This window comes from Cottoperca gobio, chromosome 20, assembly GCF_900634415.1.
Source record: "Cottoperca gobio chromosome 20, fCotGob3.1, whole genome shotgun sequence".
Classification (NCBI taxonomy): domain Eukaryota; kingdom Metazoa; phylum Chordata; class Actinopteri; order Perciformes; family Bovichtidae; genus Cottoperca; species Cottoperca gobio.
The window spans coordinates 5839271-5857376 of NC_041374.1; the positions used below are offsets into that span (position 1 = coordinate 5839271).

Here is an 18106-nt window from a genome sequence, read left to right on the forward strand (position 1 = left end):
ACCTCAGATCCACTTATCCCTGTTGTCTCTGGAATTGAATGAATGCGTTGGGGTAAGAGAATAAAGAGAAACAGAATTGATTCAGCCACCAGCACTTTCCAATACAGTGTTTCTGAATTTCATGAATCAGCCTTGGGGCTCCGAAGGTCTGATCCTGACTGGATGAAATTTCCAAAATTAGTTATGTGGAGTAAGTAATGAGGGGGGGTTTGTTTTGTTCACTGAAGCACGCAAAATGTGAATCAAGCAGCTATGTTTCCTGTACATCAGATGAAGAGAAACGGCGGCATCAGTCACTGCATTCTGATAATTAACTACTGGATTGATTAGCATGAAATCTGGTTCAGATATTCATACATCCTGAGCATGAATTGTGATAACTAGCGCCATCATCAGGTCAAGATTTGTCAAATACTTCCGTATATGACCAAAATATCTACATTTCTGAGAGATCCAGATGCAATCGGATTAATCGGACCATACCTGGAGGTGGTTAGGCTCGCATTGCGATTGGATCTCTTCCTGCTAGTTTAAGCTGCCCAGCAAAAGCTACTTGTACAAAAGCTAGCAGGTCTTCCCTCACAAACCAAGATAACAGAAACCTGTTTCACACCAGGTGTAAATGCAGGACTCGGGATGTGGTTTGGATGTCATTACCCAGATACAGATCTAAGAAAAGTATTGAAATAAAAGACATGTTGACCTTTAAGTGTATAATGCCGACTCATTGATTCACTCATCTTCCAAAATCCATTTGAATATTTTGAAATGCTACTCACAGCAAATATTGATATATGCAATTAATTTAGATTAATTAATCACAAAGCATGTAATTAATTAGACAAATTTTTTTTTAATCGCTTGACAGCCCTAATATATATTATATTGAATATAAATATATCAAAAACATCCAATCTGCCCAGGTGAAAAATCTGTTTTCCAGTACCACATGATTGATAGTGGAGGCACATTATTAGACAGGAATAAAATCTATAATTAAAATCTTTACATTCTATGATGCAATTAGTGACTATGTGCAATGAAATAAAAAAAAAAAATAGACTAATGAATTCAACACAATGATTCAAACATGCAAAACAAATATAGAAATCGTAATTAAGGCAACTGCTTCTTCTCTATCCGTGGCCGTTCAAAACAGAACAACAAAAGCATGCATTATCTCTGTGTACTCCTGCTGCCAAGCGTAGTTTCTTTTTTTTTTTTTTTACACAATGAACCGGTGACATCATCTTGGGCTGCTACCAACATGGTCTGCAAATGATAAAATACACCTTCATGGGCAAAAGGTACAGAGGCGCAATTGTGAATCACAAGCATTAGTCCGAGGACTGGCTCATACATATACCCTAATTGCTTGGTGTTACCATGCACGGATTCTCTCGCCACAGAGCAACGAGCCACATCGTATTGCTATTCAAATCACAGAACATAAGCTGGAACATAACACAAAATGTAAAAAAGAAAATTAAAAAATGAAGATTTGACCACATTATTATTAAATGCTTGCAAGCTGTGACATGACTTGCTTTTGCATCTTTTGAAGCTTCTACCTGATTTTGTTAACGATGCCCTGTGTGATACATATATATATATAAAAAGGAACAGCACTGATATGGAAATAAGCACAGAGCGTTTACTTTCAACACCGCTCAAAGGGAAGTTTGTGTGTGTTTGTAATGCTTTCAGAGCAAATGCCAAGGAAGAAAGTTGTAGTAGAAAGGCTATACTAAGAGTTTTTTTTCCAGTACATGTAGGTCATTTCTCCTCCCTGTGGAAATATAAGCTGTTTTAGGATTAGGGGCTATGATTCATTATGACTGAATTTAATTACAGCGAGAGGTGGCCAATGCATGCCTGGTTTTAACATATATCCGTTGGATGGTAAATGTCTAGAGGAGGGCGTGGGGGGGGTTGGGTTGTATTAAGAAAGCATGTGTGTGTGTGTGTGTGTGTGTGTGTGTGTGGGTGGGGGGAATGGAGTAGGAGAGGAGGCTTCAGGTTACTTAAGCAGAGCTGCAATTTGAACACGCTTACGTGCACTCACACACACACACACAAACACACGGAAAAGCAGATTACTGAGAGTAATCAAGTTAAAAGGAGAGAAAGTCGGATAACTCGTTTATGTATTTCTTCTCCTTCTACCATTTCCCTCCCCAAAAAAGAAATCAGCCTGACGTCAGAATCAACCCTCAGTGCACTATTGTAAACACACACAGTGCATGCAAATGATTATGAAGGCTTCTTGCCATTGATGTAGATAGATATAAAATCACATAAGCAACCAGTTTGTTATACCAATTAAACGTCTTCTAAGCGTCTGTTGTACCTTCACAGACCTGTCAAAGGAGCTCAAGTACCACTGCATCAACAATTGAATTGGTCTTAAACTGGATGTTATGTAACACTATTAATCCTAAAAGTGGATATAGTTATAATATTTCTAGACATGTTAACAGCACGGCTCCAGGGACGGCGCTCCACTTTGGTGCAGACTGAAATATCTCAGCTATTGAATGGATTGCCATAAAACTTTGTACAGACATTCATGTTCCCACCAAGAACAAAAACAGAAATGGGACCGCACTCTGATATCGGAGAAATAATAACCTCTGTTTTCCAGCACAAAAAGCACAGAAACGCCTTTGTTCTCCTCGTTCCAGCACGGACAGTGAGCGGCTGTTCACCTCTGCATCGTACATCTTTGAACCAGAAGAGAAACAGACTGAGATGTTTTACAGCATCTTTAGTATCTGTAGTGAGTAGAAGTTTAGATAGTTATACAACTTCATTTGAAGCAGTTATGTTTCCAAACAAAGGACTATTTTCTCATGTGAAAGAAGGCTGAATTATTAAAGGTTGGATTGGATTTATGCGCGTTCAAAGATGTGTGTAAAGATGGGGCTGAATGACTTTATGAGTTATTTATTTTAATAATTAAGATGTCTTTGTTTCCCTGGCACTAAAGGGGGAATAAATAACAACAACGGCAATCAACCAAATTGTGATTTAAAACACCGATATCGGCCCAAAACCTCCCAATGGGTGCATCCCTAGTTCCAGTATGTTTGGTAAAAATCTAAAGTCATACTACTACCGCTTAAAGTAATCCATTACTTACTTATTTCATCTCCTCTGCTCACTTGCCGTAGCATTACGTGGTGTCAAGGTGTCACAAAGGACGCCGTTTGGAGTTAATTGGGAAGTTCATTGGTTGTTGTGACAATATTACTACCGTCCAATCACAAATATGTATTAGTTTTGATCAGATTGTCCCTTGAGTGATCTTTCCTTTGGATACATGCACCCCTAGTTGGGTGGTCCTTCAATTATTATTTCCAACATAACGTTACATGCAACGACTCCAAAAAACCCAGATATGGTTGTACGGCACCAAGTCATTGGGTTTCACCTTCACAAATCTACCTCTGTTAATCAAATTATTCTTCCTCCTTTAACATGAAAAAGGAAACCGAGTTTCTCACTTAGACGGACGCTTCTGAAATTAGACTGCGGCTGAAAGTGGGGAATAATCTGATTACCACGGAGCGTCGATGTTTGTTAAATTCAATGGAGGTTTGAAAGACTTTAAACCTAGGGTCCCAAAGGCCACAGCGGGTAATACATTATGAATCAATCTTAAAACACAATGAGTAATTCTCTAATGGTATCTGTGGTAAAAGGAGAAATAATAGAGATGAGGAAACTCAATATCTCTAAAAATGTACTTTAAAAGGTTCTCGATACGGAATCCAAAGCATGGGGGATTGCATCCACACGGCTCTCAACGTGGCGTCATTCACCGCTAAAGTAGCCATTATTCCACTATATCTTTACAGAGCAATTACTTTAACCCTAACCCTAATCTTTTTTGCTATGTTAATTCTCCAAATATCAAATCGAAAAACTGTTAAGGAAGAATTCGTAATGCCTCAATCTCTCGTCTAATGGTGTATCCGGCTGAATGAAAACCTGAGATCAAACCGCTTTCATTTCATACAGATATCATGTGAAATGTAATTAGTCCGTGCCGCTCTATAATGTCTTTGGAGGAGCCTCTGCACACATCCGCCTGACCAACATCCTTCTCATGTGGTGTCAATTAACTAAACACATATTTCACATAAAAGAAAGGTAAAGGTTCGTCCCGCCTCTTCTTTAAACGGCAACACCGTCTAGTGGGAACAAGTGCCAGACATTTAACAGACTACTTTGTTATACATGAACTTCTGTTGAGAACCGCGTGCTTACATTATTCATTGACGGAGAAGAATGCTTGATACCATCGTTATACCAAAGATAAAAAGTCTCCGGGCCACCTGTTATCTATTTTGTAGAGAGGAAAATAGAGATATCTAAAATCCTAACTTGTGTGTGTATTCATTGTACGTCTATACTCTCAGCACAGGTGGAGGACCTCTCTTGAATTATTCAAGATCAGACCTGTTGGGGGATGTGGAAAACCCAATACATCAGCACTTCAGGAAACTTCAGCAACGGCATTCTCAGACAAAAAAACTAAACAAAAGCACATAAAAGAAGATTCATACAGAAAACATGAAATCTATCTCACAACTCCCTCTTCGCCCACAATAGTCCTTAATATTTAATTAACTTACAGTATTACCAGCTACAACAAAGAGGATTCATTTAATGCAGTACATCCAAATGCCACAATGATGTACCTTTGTTTTTACCGAGCCATAAACGGACCGCCGTAAATTTGACGAATTAAAGCCGAGAGGTGAGACAAGGGGAGAGGGAGTAAATCCAAGCTCTAAATAACAACTTAAACTTGCCAAAATGACAAACTGCTTCTGCGATAAATGCAAACATATGAGAAGTTAATCACTGTACAAGACCAAAAAGACCACCCCCCCCCCCCCCCCCCCCCCCCCTTTTTTCCGCCTACTTTGACAGTTCTTTTTTTAGTAAACATGTTGTAAACAAAGGAGAACATGCTGGGAAGTAGTTCATTTTGAGCACTGAGAACAACATTTTAATTTGACAGATTTATCAAAATTAGAGTGAGTAGGCTACCCACTGCAGCGGCTTTTGACTGTATGGGTTGAAGCAGCTGCAAACCCCTGCAGACCCTCTATTCTACCCCCTCCCCAAGGGTTTTTTTTCTGATGTTGCCTGATAAGTCCTTTTTCAGGGCAGCATGAGCGCGTACCAACTGTGCTTGATTGACATCTCCCTTACTCTCCTGTTAGTGTGGTTGCAGGTGTTAGAGCAAGAAACACTTTACACCATTATTACTTCTTACTTTTCACTTTGGTGACATCATGCAATTCTCAGTAAATGCTCCACCCAACGTCCCCGCGGACTGGAGGTGTAATCAGCCTTTAAACAACATGACATTTGCATGGCTACATTTAGACAGCCATTAAAACAATCTGCACCATTTGTGGCACGAGTAAAACATGGGACATTTCGAGTGCATATTTGTGCGATAATTTAGCCGGTGCAATCGATAATTGTGATAAATTCAACATTTAATTTTTTTTTACTTTTTCTCTCTAACAGTGAAACGGTAACGAGCTAAGTGTGGTTGTTGATGTTAAAAGTACATTTCAACATTATGGGACACAACGTGTTTTTACTAGTTCTTAGCCAGGCACGTACATTTCTGGTTGCCTAGCAACAGAAGTCTGAGACGCAACCCTCCATAAAATGGCTAATTGTCGTTTCCCCAGGTTTTTAGAGAATAAACAAATGAGATATAAAATGTTAACGAGTGAGCTTTAGAGGTGCTGGCTCATTAAGACAGAGACAGGCTAGCTGTTTCCCCCCGTTTCAAGTCTTTATGCTAAGCTAAGCTAACCGGCTGCTGGCTGTAGCTTCATACTTAACAGACAAGCGTAGTGTTGACTTTCTTCTTACATTACATTACATTACATTACATTACAGGTCATTTAGCAGACGCTCTTATCCAGAGCAACTTACATTGAACTAAGTACAGGGACAGCCTCCCAGGAGCAGCTCAGGGTTAAGTACCTTGCTCAGGGGTACAATAGTGGCAGCCCTGGTATAGAACTCCCGACCATCACCACTCATCACCATTATCTGAACCAGAAAGTGAATAGGCCTAAGTGCATTTCCTAATATTGTACTTTTTGTTTTTGCTTTCACTGTCATTAATGTATACCGGAAGAAGCTGACCCTGGATCTTCCATGCAGGTACATAAAACAATCCAACCTGCAAAAATCTATTTAGCAACGTTTGCTCGGTTCAAGTCTCAAAACGGTCTCATTTTTGCTTTGGTACGGTTTATGGCAGAAAAATATGGTTGCTTACACCCTAAGACGTGTTCCCATGGTGGGTAACTTGGTGTACCCATGAGTGTGTGGGTAAATATTTAAAGACACCGGTGCTGCTGTACCTGCGCTGCTAGCTTAAATTGCCTTTATTTACCCCAGTTTTTCCTTTGCAACTGTTAGTTGAATGTCGCAGAGTAGATCACCTTCTCTGCTGACCCACTAAAGAAGCTCATATATTTTCTGGACGAAGTGTTCAGGTCATTGCGTGCTATGGTGTTGAATCAGGCTCAGTTTACACAACAATGTCTTGACTTTGTCCTGACCTCTTTTACTGGACATCTAAAAATTGCCCTGATGTTGACTCCAGTCTCGGCCCTATATGTGTGTGAGAGAGAGAGAGAGAGAGAGAGAGAGAGAGAGAGAGAGAGAGAGAGAGAGAGAGAGAGAGAGAGAGAGAGAGAGAGAGAGAGAGAGAGAGAGAGAGAGAGAGAGAGAGAGAGAGAGAGAGAGAGAGAGAGAGTGTAAACAATGTTCCTCTCCTGTCCTCTCCCCTACCCCGCTGATAACTACCCTCTAGTCTAGTTTACACTGCTGTTTTCATCCTCTTTGATACCCTGGCTCAGATAAAGGCTTTCCCACCATCCCAGAGGCCCCCAGGATGTCTCATGAGCTCCCCCCTCTGTGAGCTCTTGTCCCTGGGTGCCATGTGTATGATGTCCCCCCCCCCTTGTCAGCTCAAATCACACTCCTCAACATGCTGCTCTCACCACTCCCGGGCTGCGGCGATGTGTTTACGGCACCAGCGAGTGTGAGTAGATGCTATTGAGAGTGACCTTTTGCGAGAGCGCCCTGTGCTCTATGATTCTAACCCATTTGACAGTGAGCGTCTAATAGAATGCTAATGAAGCAGCTTGCATAGTGGCTGCTATGTTGGCTCCATTGTAATTATCTGTGGGATTATCCCTGACGCCCATGATGCAAATTGTTTCATTATTAAACTGAATTACTGTCATGCAAAACACCCGGCCCTTGCTACCAGGTCAGAAATTACTAATGATGCATGCTCATAAAAATGCGGAATGGTTGTTGCAATAAATATGATCAAACAGTGAAAGTTGCTGCAACAGGGAAATTAAAATTTCCCGTTTCCCATGTGTATGAGACGAGCAATTTCCCTTTATTCAGTTTCACTTGAAGATTTGACAGCAAGCTAAGAGATTCTTCCATCAAGAGATATTTACCATTTGAGGTTCTTTTATTTGTATTGGAAGAAGTCCTTTCAGTGAGTGTGAGCCTGAATGCAGCCTGAATTATAAAGTGAAATAAATAAAGTCCATCCATTACTCTGATGGCTGGCAGGACTGCCACATTTAAAAAGACATCTTTATAAATAAAGAGAGATTCAGACTAAGGTGATGTGAGGCATGTCCAAAACAAAAGATAACATGTGTTACAGAATTGCACGCATGCAAACGTCGCTTATTCGGCGGAAAGCAACAGATTGCTACGTGTCGACGCTTGCAAATATTTAGTCAAATGAATACCCATCAGAAATTGTTAATCAAATCATGTTTACAAGTAAGTGTTTGTTAAGTGGATGACTTGCGCCGGCGTGTTTGCTTGTTTCAATATGTGCCACCAATTTGCGGCGGTATGCTGTGCAGTTTGGTCGTTAATGTATGTTTCCACTGGCTTGATGTGACTGCAGCTGATTCCAGGCCAGTACACTTACCCGAGGCAGAGTGCCAAGGCATAATAGGACATTTGCTTGTGAAATTCAGAATCTGACAGAATGCATTAAAGCCAAGCAGACTGCAGATGCAAAGGGAGCAGCTAGGCCAAAGTGATGACTTCTCATTTCCTACCAACTATATCATATTTCCCTTTGCTTGCAGCCAAATAAATGAAGCAAATAGTGCAGCGACTGTGCCATTGTTTGGACAGAGTCCTATTGTTGGTCGTATTAGATACTCGCACACGTCTGACAAAAGCAATTACTGTTAATGCCACTCGGGTGTTTTTGCTTATAACCTGCAGGAAATGTTTAGCGCTGAGTATGAAGTTTTGGCTACATTTATTTATTTTCGTTGTTTTTTTGCTACAAAAAGAATTTCTAGTAAGGTCATTCTCTTGACATGGCAGGCCCTTCTATGTCGCTTACACTGAGTCACGAGGTCGGGGGATGCCCGCCCGGACTTTTTGTAGCAGCGGCGCACCCTTGTGATAGCAAAAAACCCCAAAAAAACACACACTATGTGACAACTATGTGACAACTATGATCTTGGGGAACAAATAATGTGACAGCTTCTCAAGCTCGCGGGCAGCCGGCTCTGCCTGCAGGGAGTAAATGAATCCGATTTTTCATATTTCTGAAAGGGTTATATTGAGCTTGGGCACGAGGTCAGATGTAAAGAGGTAGCTAGTCTGGTTTTTGACATGTCATCTTTGCCCCTAGGGGCTACCACTATAAACACACAAAATACCAAAATACATAATCAATCAATACATATATGGCAAAACAAACTATTTGTTAGAAAAGGGTCCACAAATTATATTCTATGTGGATAAGCAGATGTATAAACATCTATAAATAAATAATCAGCCTGTTCACGCCTGCCGGGATTCACTAACAAGAAAAGCAATCAGACACAAGCATATGTAAAAAGAAAAGAAACACTCGAAATTCCCCACTAGTGTTGTGGCCTTTCTTCTTTCAAATGGAAAACACAGGACAAGGACACAATATCTGAATCAGACAACAGATGTTCACAAGGAAGAAATACTCCCCCACAAGTCAGATAGAGTAGATATCTGGGGACACACAGATCAGACAAGACAGGATTTTTAAGATGCTGTGGACGCTTGGACAATAAATGACCTTTAGCTGAACTCCAGCAATGTCACAAATACGCTCTTTCTGATTTAGATGCTTTCCTGCAGCATCCCTCAGGCGGAAAAGAGAACAATAGGACAGTCAAATGTATCCTAATTCCAGATGGAGACGCTAATCCAGTTCAGAGGCAGCAAGGAAATGGGCTTGTGAGAGCAGACCCGGCAAATACATGCAGATGAGAATGATTATCCTGCAGATGAGCGGAAAGATGAAAACTAATTTAATAATAAGACCAGAAAATTCTCCAAGATAACAGGGATCTAGAGACCGATCCGAGACCCATCTGGCCTGCAACACACACACACCCACCCACACACACACACACACACACACACACACACACACACACACAGGAGCCATTTTCAAGGCAGGAGCTGTCCACTTACACAGTGGTGCTGAAAGCTTTGTGTACACCAACTACTTGGATGTAAACCAGCAATTACAGGCAACTTCAACATAGTATTTGAATTAAAATAATTGTACATATTGTTACTTTATGTCTGCTTTCTAATTTCAATACATTTCACAAGGAAAGCTGTTTTTTTGATAGCTATAGTAACTAGTTACATGCAGTTGTGGACTGTAACAAAGTATTTGTATTCAGGTTCTGTATTTAAATACATAATTAGGTACTGTATACATGTTATACAGTCATGTACATCTATTTCAGTGCATTTCAGAAGGAGATAATGTACTTTTAACTATATTTATACAGGTTACTTCCAGTGGTGGAAAGTAACTTAGTATTTTTTAATTAGAATAATTAGAATTTGTTTGTTTTTTACTCCGCTACATTTATACTTTAGCTACTTTGCTGATTTACAAAAAAGAACAACAGGCTCTTAAAACACAATGAATTGTTATAAATTAAACAACCCAGCAGCATATAAAGCAGTTCAAACCAGCTCATATAACAGTAACATGCTGCTTTAAACATTAATGCACCAGTAATAATAATCCAAACACATAATATAAACAAGTCATGGTAACTGAATACTTCTTCTGCTGGTCCACATACATTTCTACCTGAGGAAATGGGATCTATCATTTAAAAAAAAAATTGCAGTGTTACCATAGCTCATAAATGCATGATTAGTCACTTTTTCGTTAACTATGCCGTTTGTGACGTTGGGAAGGCTTCATACGTATTTATCTGCCAAAACATGCATTACTTTGATTTATGTGCTCGCACCTTGGCAGAACACCTACAGTACAAAGACACATTTGATTTACCTTTTCTAGGGACTGATTACGATGCAAATTACCGTGTCACGTTGTACACCGGCCTCTGCACTAAAACTGCACATTTGTACGAGAACATACTTCAGCCTGGCTGGAATAAAATACAGAATACCTTCCTACACTGTGTAATGTGTTGCCATGTGTGAAACATTTTATATAGGGCACTGGGATTATGTATGACTCTGTAAAACACTGCTGTGCCCCAGATTGTGCAGGTCATTATGGTAAGAGGTTATTGATATGTGTATTACTGTACAGGCGCAATGGTGCCAGATCTGCAAAAAACTGGGAATGTGTGAATCAGTTTATAATCAGGGTTTTTTATAACCAGAGATAAAAAAATGTTTACTTCAATGTGCGTGGAACAACACATTGTTACGCCGTGCTAATACTGACCCATTAACAGACCGCTTACCTTGCCAACATAGAGTGGTTCATTTCCTGTGTACTCCTCCAAAACGAAGAACTGGTTCCATACCCAGCTGCGTTTGTGCCTGTGCAGGGCCTCCCAGGGGTCTGGATCAGAGTGTGGGGACTTCTCCTGATCCCCAGAGCTGGGATTCAGCCCCCAGCAGCCCCTCTCCCGCAAGGGAAACAGGAGTGCCAGGAGAGCCAGGGCTCTGCATATGCCTGAGCAACACCACCCCATCATCTGGGCCCCCTCCAAAAAAAACAAAAAAACACTGACGCCAGAAAAGGAGCAAAAACAGAAAAAAGGACAGTAAGTCTGAAATGTCAAAACCCTAAGGGTTTTATCCACACAGTCCTGACCCTGTGTTTCACCAAAGAGCAAGAGCAGTCAGACCGTGAAAAGAGCGCATGGGTTGAAAAAGAGTCAAACTCTGCATTTTGCTGTCTTGCTCTTCTTCTTCTTTTCTTTCCTGATTGGAGACTAAAAGTGGGTGTAATTCCCTCCACTTAGGAGCCGGGGAGTTGACATTAAAGCTGGGTAACAGGGTCAGTGGCGACCGGGCAGGCTTCAACACAGGCTGTATAATTGGCACCTATCAGAACAGAGAGAGAGAGGGAGAGAGGGAGAAAGGGAGGGGGGGGGGGGGGGGAACAGAGAGACAAAGACATAGAGGGGAGAAGAGAGAAAGTACCGTCAGCAAAATTGCCTCTGTGACCGCAGTCACTTTAGGCAGCAAGTAATGTGCTTGCTGATGCAATGATAATGACATTTTTCACCAATTCTGGAGAAATTGGTCAAAAATGAATAGACAGTAAATCTTGTACGTACAATCAACACAATGTCCTTCACCTGCGAGCATGGCGAAGACAAATCATTGGAGGTCAAAATGTTAATAAAGGCAAGATGGAGGGGAAGATGACCTGCGCATAAGCGAAGAGATTTCACGGAGAATGAAACAACAGTGGCCGCGTGGAATAACAATCATACAGCATTCAGCTAGCTCCCAATTATCTGGGCTTCACCTCACCAAGGTCATTATTGTGTCACATTTTCTTTGTATAAGAGCGTGGCATAATGGTGGCGGGGCTCGCCACTCAACACTAACAAGCCACATGATCTGTGTGGCGAGCTCTCGTCACCGAGATTAAAAATAAATCTGAGGCTGTCAGCAGCATGATGGCCCAAGCGCTCCTGACCTCTACTCCCAGCAGTCTGTTTGCCGACCTGAGCGCATGCGAAAGGGATCTGTCTCTCTGCCGTCGTCATGCCGTGACAGATCCCCCAAGATGCCAGAACATGAAGAGATGTCAAAGTAAAGAAAAGCATCTTCTCCTGACAGATAATGTTCTTCATGTCACAACACATCCTGGGTAGTTGAGCAATTACATAAAACTTCATTATATCGCTGGTATTATCTGCCTAATTTGACACGTAACAATGACTTCCCTCCATAAATGTTTTTGAAGGAGAAACGTGAAAACACACAGAAGGGCTCGCTGGAAATTTATTTTTGCAACATCTCGGGATGATACTGAGGCAGAAATGGCATTTTAACTTCAGGGGGTCTTCTGAAAGCAGACATTTAAACAACCGAGAGCTTGACCGCATATTTATTTATTCCCTCGCTGACCTCTCTTACTCTCTTCTCTACACAAGAGTATTGGCAGGGCCCTGGACGAGGAAGGTAATTGCTTTGGCATAAAGTGACCTCTTTCTTCCCACACAGATTCTTCAGTTCTCATTTTACTTCCTCTCTGTTCCCCCTAGCAAAATAAAAAACAGCACACCACACTTCCTGTGGAAGTGTTATATCTTGCCATAGCAGAGTAATTGATGCTAATAATCAACGCAGAGATAAATAATAACGGCGTGATTGTCACCTCTGCAGACACGTAGGTGGTTGTGAGAAGCCTCCAGAACATATGAGCACATTCTTAATGGAAGCATGTTAAATTATTGAATTTTTTAGCTCCTTTTCTGATCAAAAAAAGAAATAAAATACAGAAAACACACAAACCCCTGCGGGGGAAAACTTTATCCAAGAAGCCATAAATCTGTGGAAATGTTCACCCTGATCGGCTTTAATGGGAACTAGAATACACGCTATAGGCTGAAACACATGAACGTGCACACATATACAAAGTCACTGCCTGTGCATGACAATTTAGGTGGAAAGTGGAGCAGATCTGGCTGCAGGGCAGCACGGGTTGGGCAGGCAGGTTGCAGCGGTGATATTGTGGAGGAGAAAATCGGTGCAGGGTCAGTGTGAGCCAGGCAGCCAGGTTAATGCTTTTCATTTCGCTAAACCCTGAACACTGGAAGAGATGGGAGTGAGATACACACTGGAGATAACACTAATGCACTTACGAGTGCAGCAGATATTGGCTTTTTATTAAAAGAGCTTTTGCTGATTTACCGTGTAGTGGATTTGTCCAAATCATAAAGCAATTCATGCATGCAGAGAAATCAATTTGTGTTCAATACATTTCTATTGTTAATCATTTCTTTTGAAAGATTAAAGGCGCATAACGTCAAATCTGGCATGAAATTAGCTGCTCTACTCGCAAACAAATACAAAGAGATGAATGTGTGTTTTATGAAAATATTTCCCTCTTCCTGTTGGTGTCAGGTGATTGACAGCAAGCGGAGCGTAACGTAACGCAGCGCTGATATGAAAACACTCAAACTCGGGCACAATGAAGTGACAAGGCAGAAAAAAAAGAAAAAAAACTTTGGGCAGAAAAAACAAATGAAGGCGTCGAGTCGACTGTGATGGATTATCTCACTCGGGGAAGTTGTTTTTTTTATACTGCACAGGACTGAAAGCCAGTTCCTGATTTCTCCAAGTATCATGCCTGACTGTGGAGCTAAGGAAGCAGGAAGAATGTAAAGTAGAAGGACCGGCACAAGTGTGAAACACAGAGGCATTGTGCTTTAAGTACCAGATATCAAACTGTCTATTATTCTCCATTTAAAGGCAGTTATGGCCTTCTGATGAATAGCTGGTAATAACCCAGCTTTAAAACACAGGCAATGTGTTGGTGCCAAATGCTCTAATATCCAAATATCAGCACAAAATATCATCTTCTGGTGGACAAAAAAAAAAAAAGGTCAATGTCCATGTTTGACTCCCTGTGGAGAAGCAGACTCATTGTGGGCCAAAAGTGTCAAAGCGATGACGACAAATTAAGTGAAAATGTGAGATAAAGCCGTGAATGTAAAGCCTCCCAGTCATCCCCAGGCTCTGTTTCTCTTACACACAGTGTTCTAATCCCATTTGCCAGTCTCACAACAGGATTACTAGCGCTACAGCGCTCAGTAACCAATCACACGCTTCCTCTGATCCATATTCTCCTCAATCATTGACTGTCTTCACTCGTGGGCCAGAATACACAACACAAACGGCTGAGAACTTAAGTTAATTATGGTTTCAGACACTTCATAAAAGGCTGTTTGTGGTATCATTTAGGCACATAGTGAAGCATCAAGTAGATCAAGGGTGTTTTTTTTTGTGTTATCGTGACATTTGAAGCTCCATTTGTAATTAAAAGAAAGGCAGCATATGAGCGGTTTTTCAATAACATGGCACTTCATTGATTGCTTCTGCACATTCCCTCTTTATCCGTCTCTTTCCAAGGACACCTACAGACACACCAGACTCTTGCTGATGCAGGAGCTTGAACCCGGTTGGGTGGTCTCCCCACATTTCTGATACCTCGTCTGAAATTCATTTGAATTCCTCTCGCATCCTTCTCTAGTACATTTGAAGCTCACCGACGTCGTGTACCTTTCACATACTGCATGGCAATGCAACATCTGTAAAGAGTTTATTAAAAGGTTGTTTTCTTTTCTTTTAAGAGTTTATTACACATGCTGTATTTGCCTTTTTGTGTTACATCACTCTTGGACAGAGTTGCACAATGAAGCACTGTCTACCAAACAGCAAGTGGATAATTGATAAGTGAAAAAGGCAGAGGTGTGACACTGAAGGAACCCCATCTTGGGCCAGTCGTGTATTTTAATTCATATTCTCGTGAAGAAGAAAAAAAGAAAAAACTATGTCTGTTTAATGAATAATAAATATTTTTGGGGATATTGTTTTCAAAAAGTCCTTAAACTCAGACCTTAAGCTCCACACATGCACAGATGCCCTTCCTTTCCCTTACAGCAACATGATACAATAAATTATAAATGCTGCTGATGGGTTGTGCAAAATTCTTTATCATACTGAATAGTCCACTCACTGTGGGGACTACAGGGCTTCCAGGCAACAACAAAAAAACACTTTTGTTAGAGATCTCTTATAATATAACGCATTTTGCTTCAAAGTACACTCATACTGCAATACAAACTTCATCATTACGGGTCATTGTATTGTATATTGATCCCTTTTTTTTGTGCTTAAACAAGTGGAACACTGCCAATGCCTTCCTCTTATTCCCACTGCAGTTATTAAGTCCCATGAATTTCCTTGAAACATGTGGATGTGTATTAATCTGAAATAGAGCAGATCTTCTAATTTGGAAAATCCTTAATTTGATTGAATATAAGGAGGGTGTTTTTTTTTTTACCCTGCTTGCAGTTTCTTTTTCTTTTTTTACTTCTCATTTAGAAAATGAGATTTTGCAGCCCAGTTCTGCACTGTGCGACTCTTTGCAGTGTAAATCAGCAGGTAGCCCTCTGCTCGGCCTTGCGCACCGATGTGACCTGACTGCTTTGACCCTGCTGTTAAGTATCAATCATTGCGCATTAGCTGTCAACACCTGCACAATGCAGAAAAAGTTCGCAGGGGCGCACCTGTTCCCGAATCGATACCAGACGTGTGAAAGAGCAGCTGGCGTCATTAACACAGATCGATTAAACATCTTAACAACTTCGGGGTTTGGAGAAATGAAGAGGACAGAGTGTGGCGGCAAATAAGCACATGATGGGACTCAAGCAGCAGCACGGAAACACCGACAGTAAACAAATCTCAGTGAGCGGCCGACGCAGGAAACCCGTGTCCGTAGAATACTAATTACACAATAAGCGACGGGACAAAAAAAATGCACTGAATACATAAGCAGACCATAAATTAACTGAGATGCATTGTGGGAATGTTAAATAAACTCGACACTTGATTGAAACGGTCTGCGCTATGAAGTCTATTGGAAGAATTACTCACCAAAAGAAGATGGAATAACTTCCCCGCCGCGCAGATGGTGTCTGCTGCTAAAAGTTGTGTTTTTTTCCTCTCCACGCACCACACGGTGAAAAACGGCTTGTGTCTAAATAAAGAGTTTAAAAGTTGTCATGATGAAATTAGTCCTGGTGGCAGAGCAGGGCTGCTGGAGATCGACTACTGGATCGCGCGTAAATGCTCACCCTTGGCAGGGATGTGGCAATTCTGATCCCTCTCTCGCTCGCTCGCTCGCTCTCCCTCTCTCTCTCGCTCTCTCGCTCCCTCTCTCTCTCTCTCTCTCTCTCTCTCTCTCCTTATCCTGCGCAGTGCTGCCTCTGTGCAGGGAACCCCAGCTGCAGGGTTTTGGGTATGTATCTATAGCTCTCTTACATCGGCAACAGGGGACACGCATCAGCGAAGACGAGACAGGAAACGCTCTACACTGAGCCAAATCCTCGCTGACTGGAGCGGAGGGAGCCTATCGAAATAGTTTGACCAAAATAAGTTGGCAAGGAGGGAGCCAGAAAACACACACAGCGTTTTGGCAGCGAGAATGAGGAGCCGAATTTCCAAACCTGCCAGGTTTTTTGGCAGCAGATGGCATGGGTGCTGTTGAATGATTGCCTTGCTGGTGAGAAGAAAATCAATACAAAATTCCTGACAAACTTCAAGCAATGAGAGGAATTGAACGCCTCCCACCTTCACGTTGAGAATTAATTAAATCCTGCAAGTCACATGTCAAAATAAAAGAATTACATGTCATTTCTGGGGGCAAATAAATGGGTTCCATTGGCCATCTTTCCTTAATATATATTGAATAATTCACATTTCCACATACATGCATCTCATTCAGAGTTTTGTTTTTCATCCAATTAGCTGCAAACTGAGCTCCTGCAGTGACAGAAGAATGCAGCATGAGGCCGGCCTTTCTGAACTACTGCACCTCTATGCTCACAGACCTTTGGAAAAGCAAATCAGTAGTACATTCCTAATTAGTGAGCGTAAACATACGGTATTGCACCTGTCTCCAATTAATAACACATGCATTTGCACATATTCTCTTTTTCGTCAGTGTAAACAGTTTGAACTCTAAATTTTACATCTATTATTTCACAGTATTTACACCTGTTATCACGTCAAAAAAAACATTACATTTCACTTAAAACCCACAGTCCTGATCATTAGTCATCCAAGGATTATCCTCTGTGTGTTTTTCGCTCATACTATTTGCATTTCTGAGACAGAATACATTACAATTGTGCAGCTCTTTCTGTCACTTGGGAAAAGGAGCACTGACCCAAACTAATAGAAAGAGCAGCCTCTGTCTGTCATACCTGGAAGAGCAGTTAGCAAAGGTAATATTAGACACGGGACAATAAAAAAAAATGTTACATTATATTGCGACGGTATATATTTAAAGGGGAATGTTAAAGGAGCATATTGCCAAGAAGATAAAAGTGAGGAAAAGTGGACTAAATAAGAGCTCAACTTAAAAGGAGACAGAGGGAGAGTGGGGGTGTGATAGTAGAGGGAGAGGTGAAAGGGAGGAGAAGAGGGAGGTGTATCGCAGGAGGGGGTGAGCAGAGGGGGGAGGCTGCAGTTCAGCGGCGAGAGTTATTTAATTGGAGAGTGACATTGGGAGCCCGGCTCGTCAGCTCTTCCCCATCAATCACTCGCGGTCAGGAGATGCCTGAGGTGATGTGGCCCGCGTCCCGCTCCCTTCGGATCCCGAGGCTGGCCCCGGCATTTAACTGCCATGCCTCCATTACATCTTCTCCACCCTTACCACCCCCTCCCTGCATCAGGATGCTCTGACCTCCGCTCACCTGGCCTACTGTTATCGGCTCCCCTGTGACAAACCGCTTGATGGGTCTTTTGTTCACAGACTAACAAGAAAAACAGTGAAGGGTTACTGTAGCAGCTGATCGAGCATTAATGAAATATGACCTCCAAGGACAAACCAGTTGGCTTTTTGCATAATATTTGCCACCGCTTCTCAGTAGTTGCATTTAGTATTCAAATGAGTAGTTACGGCTCTAATACAGTCAGATGAACTGAAATGATATTGCTAGCCTACAATAATGTCCTCATACACTCTATACCCATTATGTTA

General features: G+C 41.5%; 1 protein-coding gene across 4 annotated transcripts in view; it reads right to left on the reverse strand.

Moving 5' to 3' along the window:
- LOC115025627 (cadherin-7-like) overlaps positions 1-18106 on the reverse strand; it is a 130579-nt gene that overhangs the window by 69306 nt on the left and 43167 nt on the right. For 3 of the 4 annotated variants that reach the window (XM_029458022.1, XM_029458023.1, XM_029458026.1), the window contains one exon: positions 10836-11424. In XM_029458022.1, the coding sequence (XP_029313882.1) occupies positions 10836-11072 (237 nt within the window). In that variant the 5' untranslated portion in view covers positions 11073-11424. Of the gene's footprint in view, positions 1-10835; positions 11425-15996; positions 16283-18106 lie in introns of those variants that run through there. The other variant, XM_029458025.1, reaches the window with a different exon arrangement.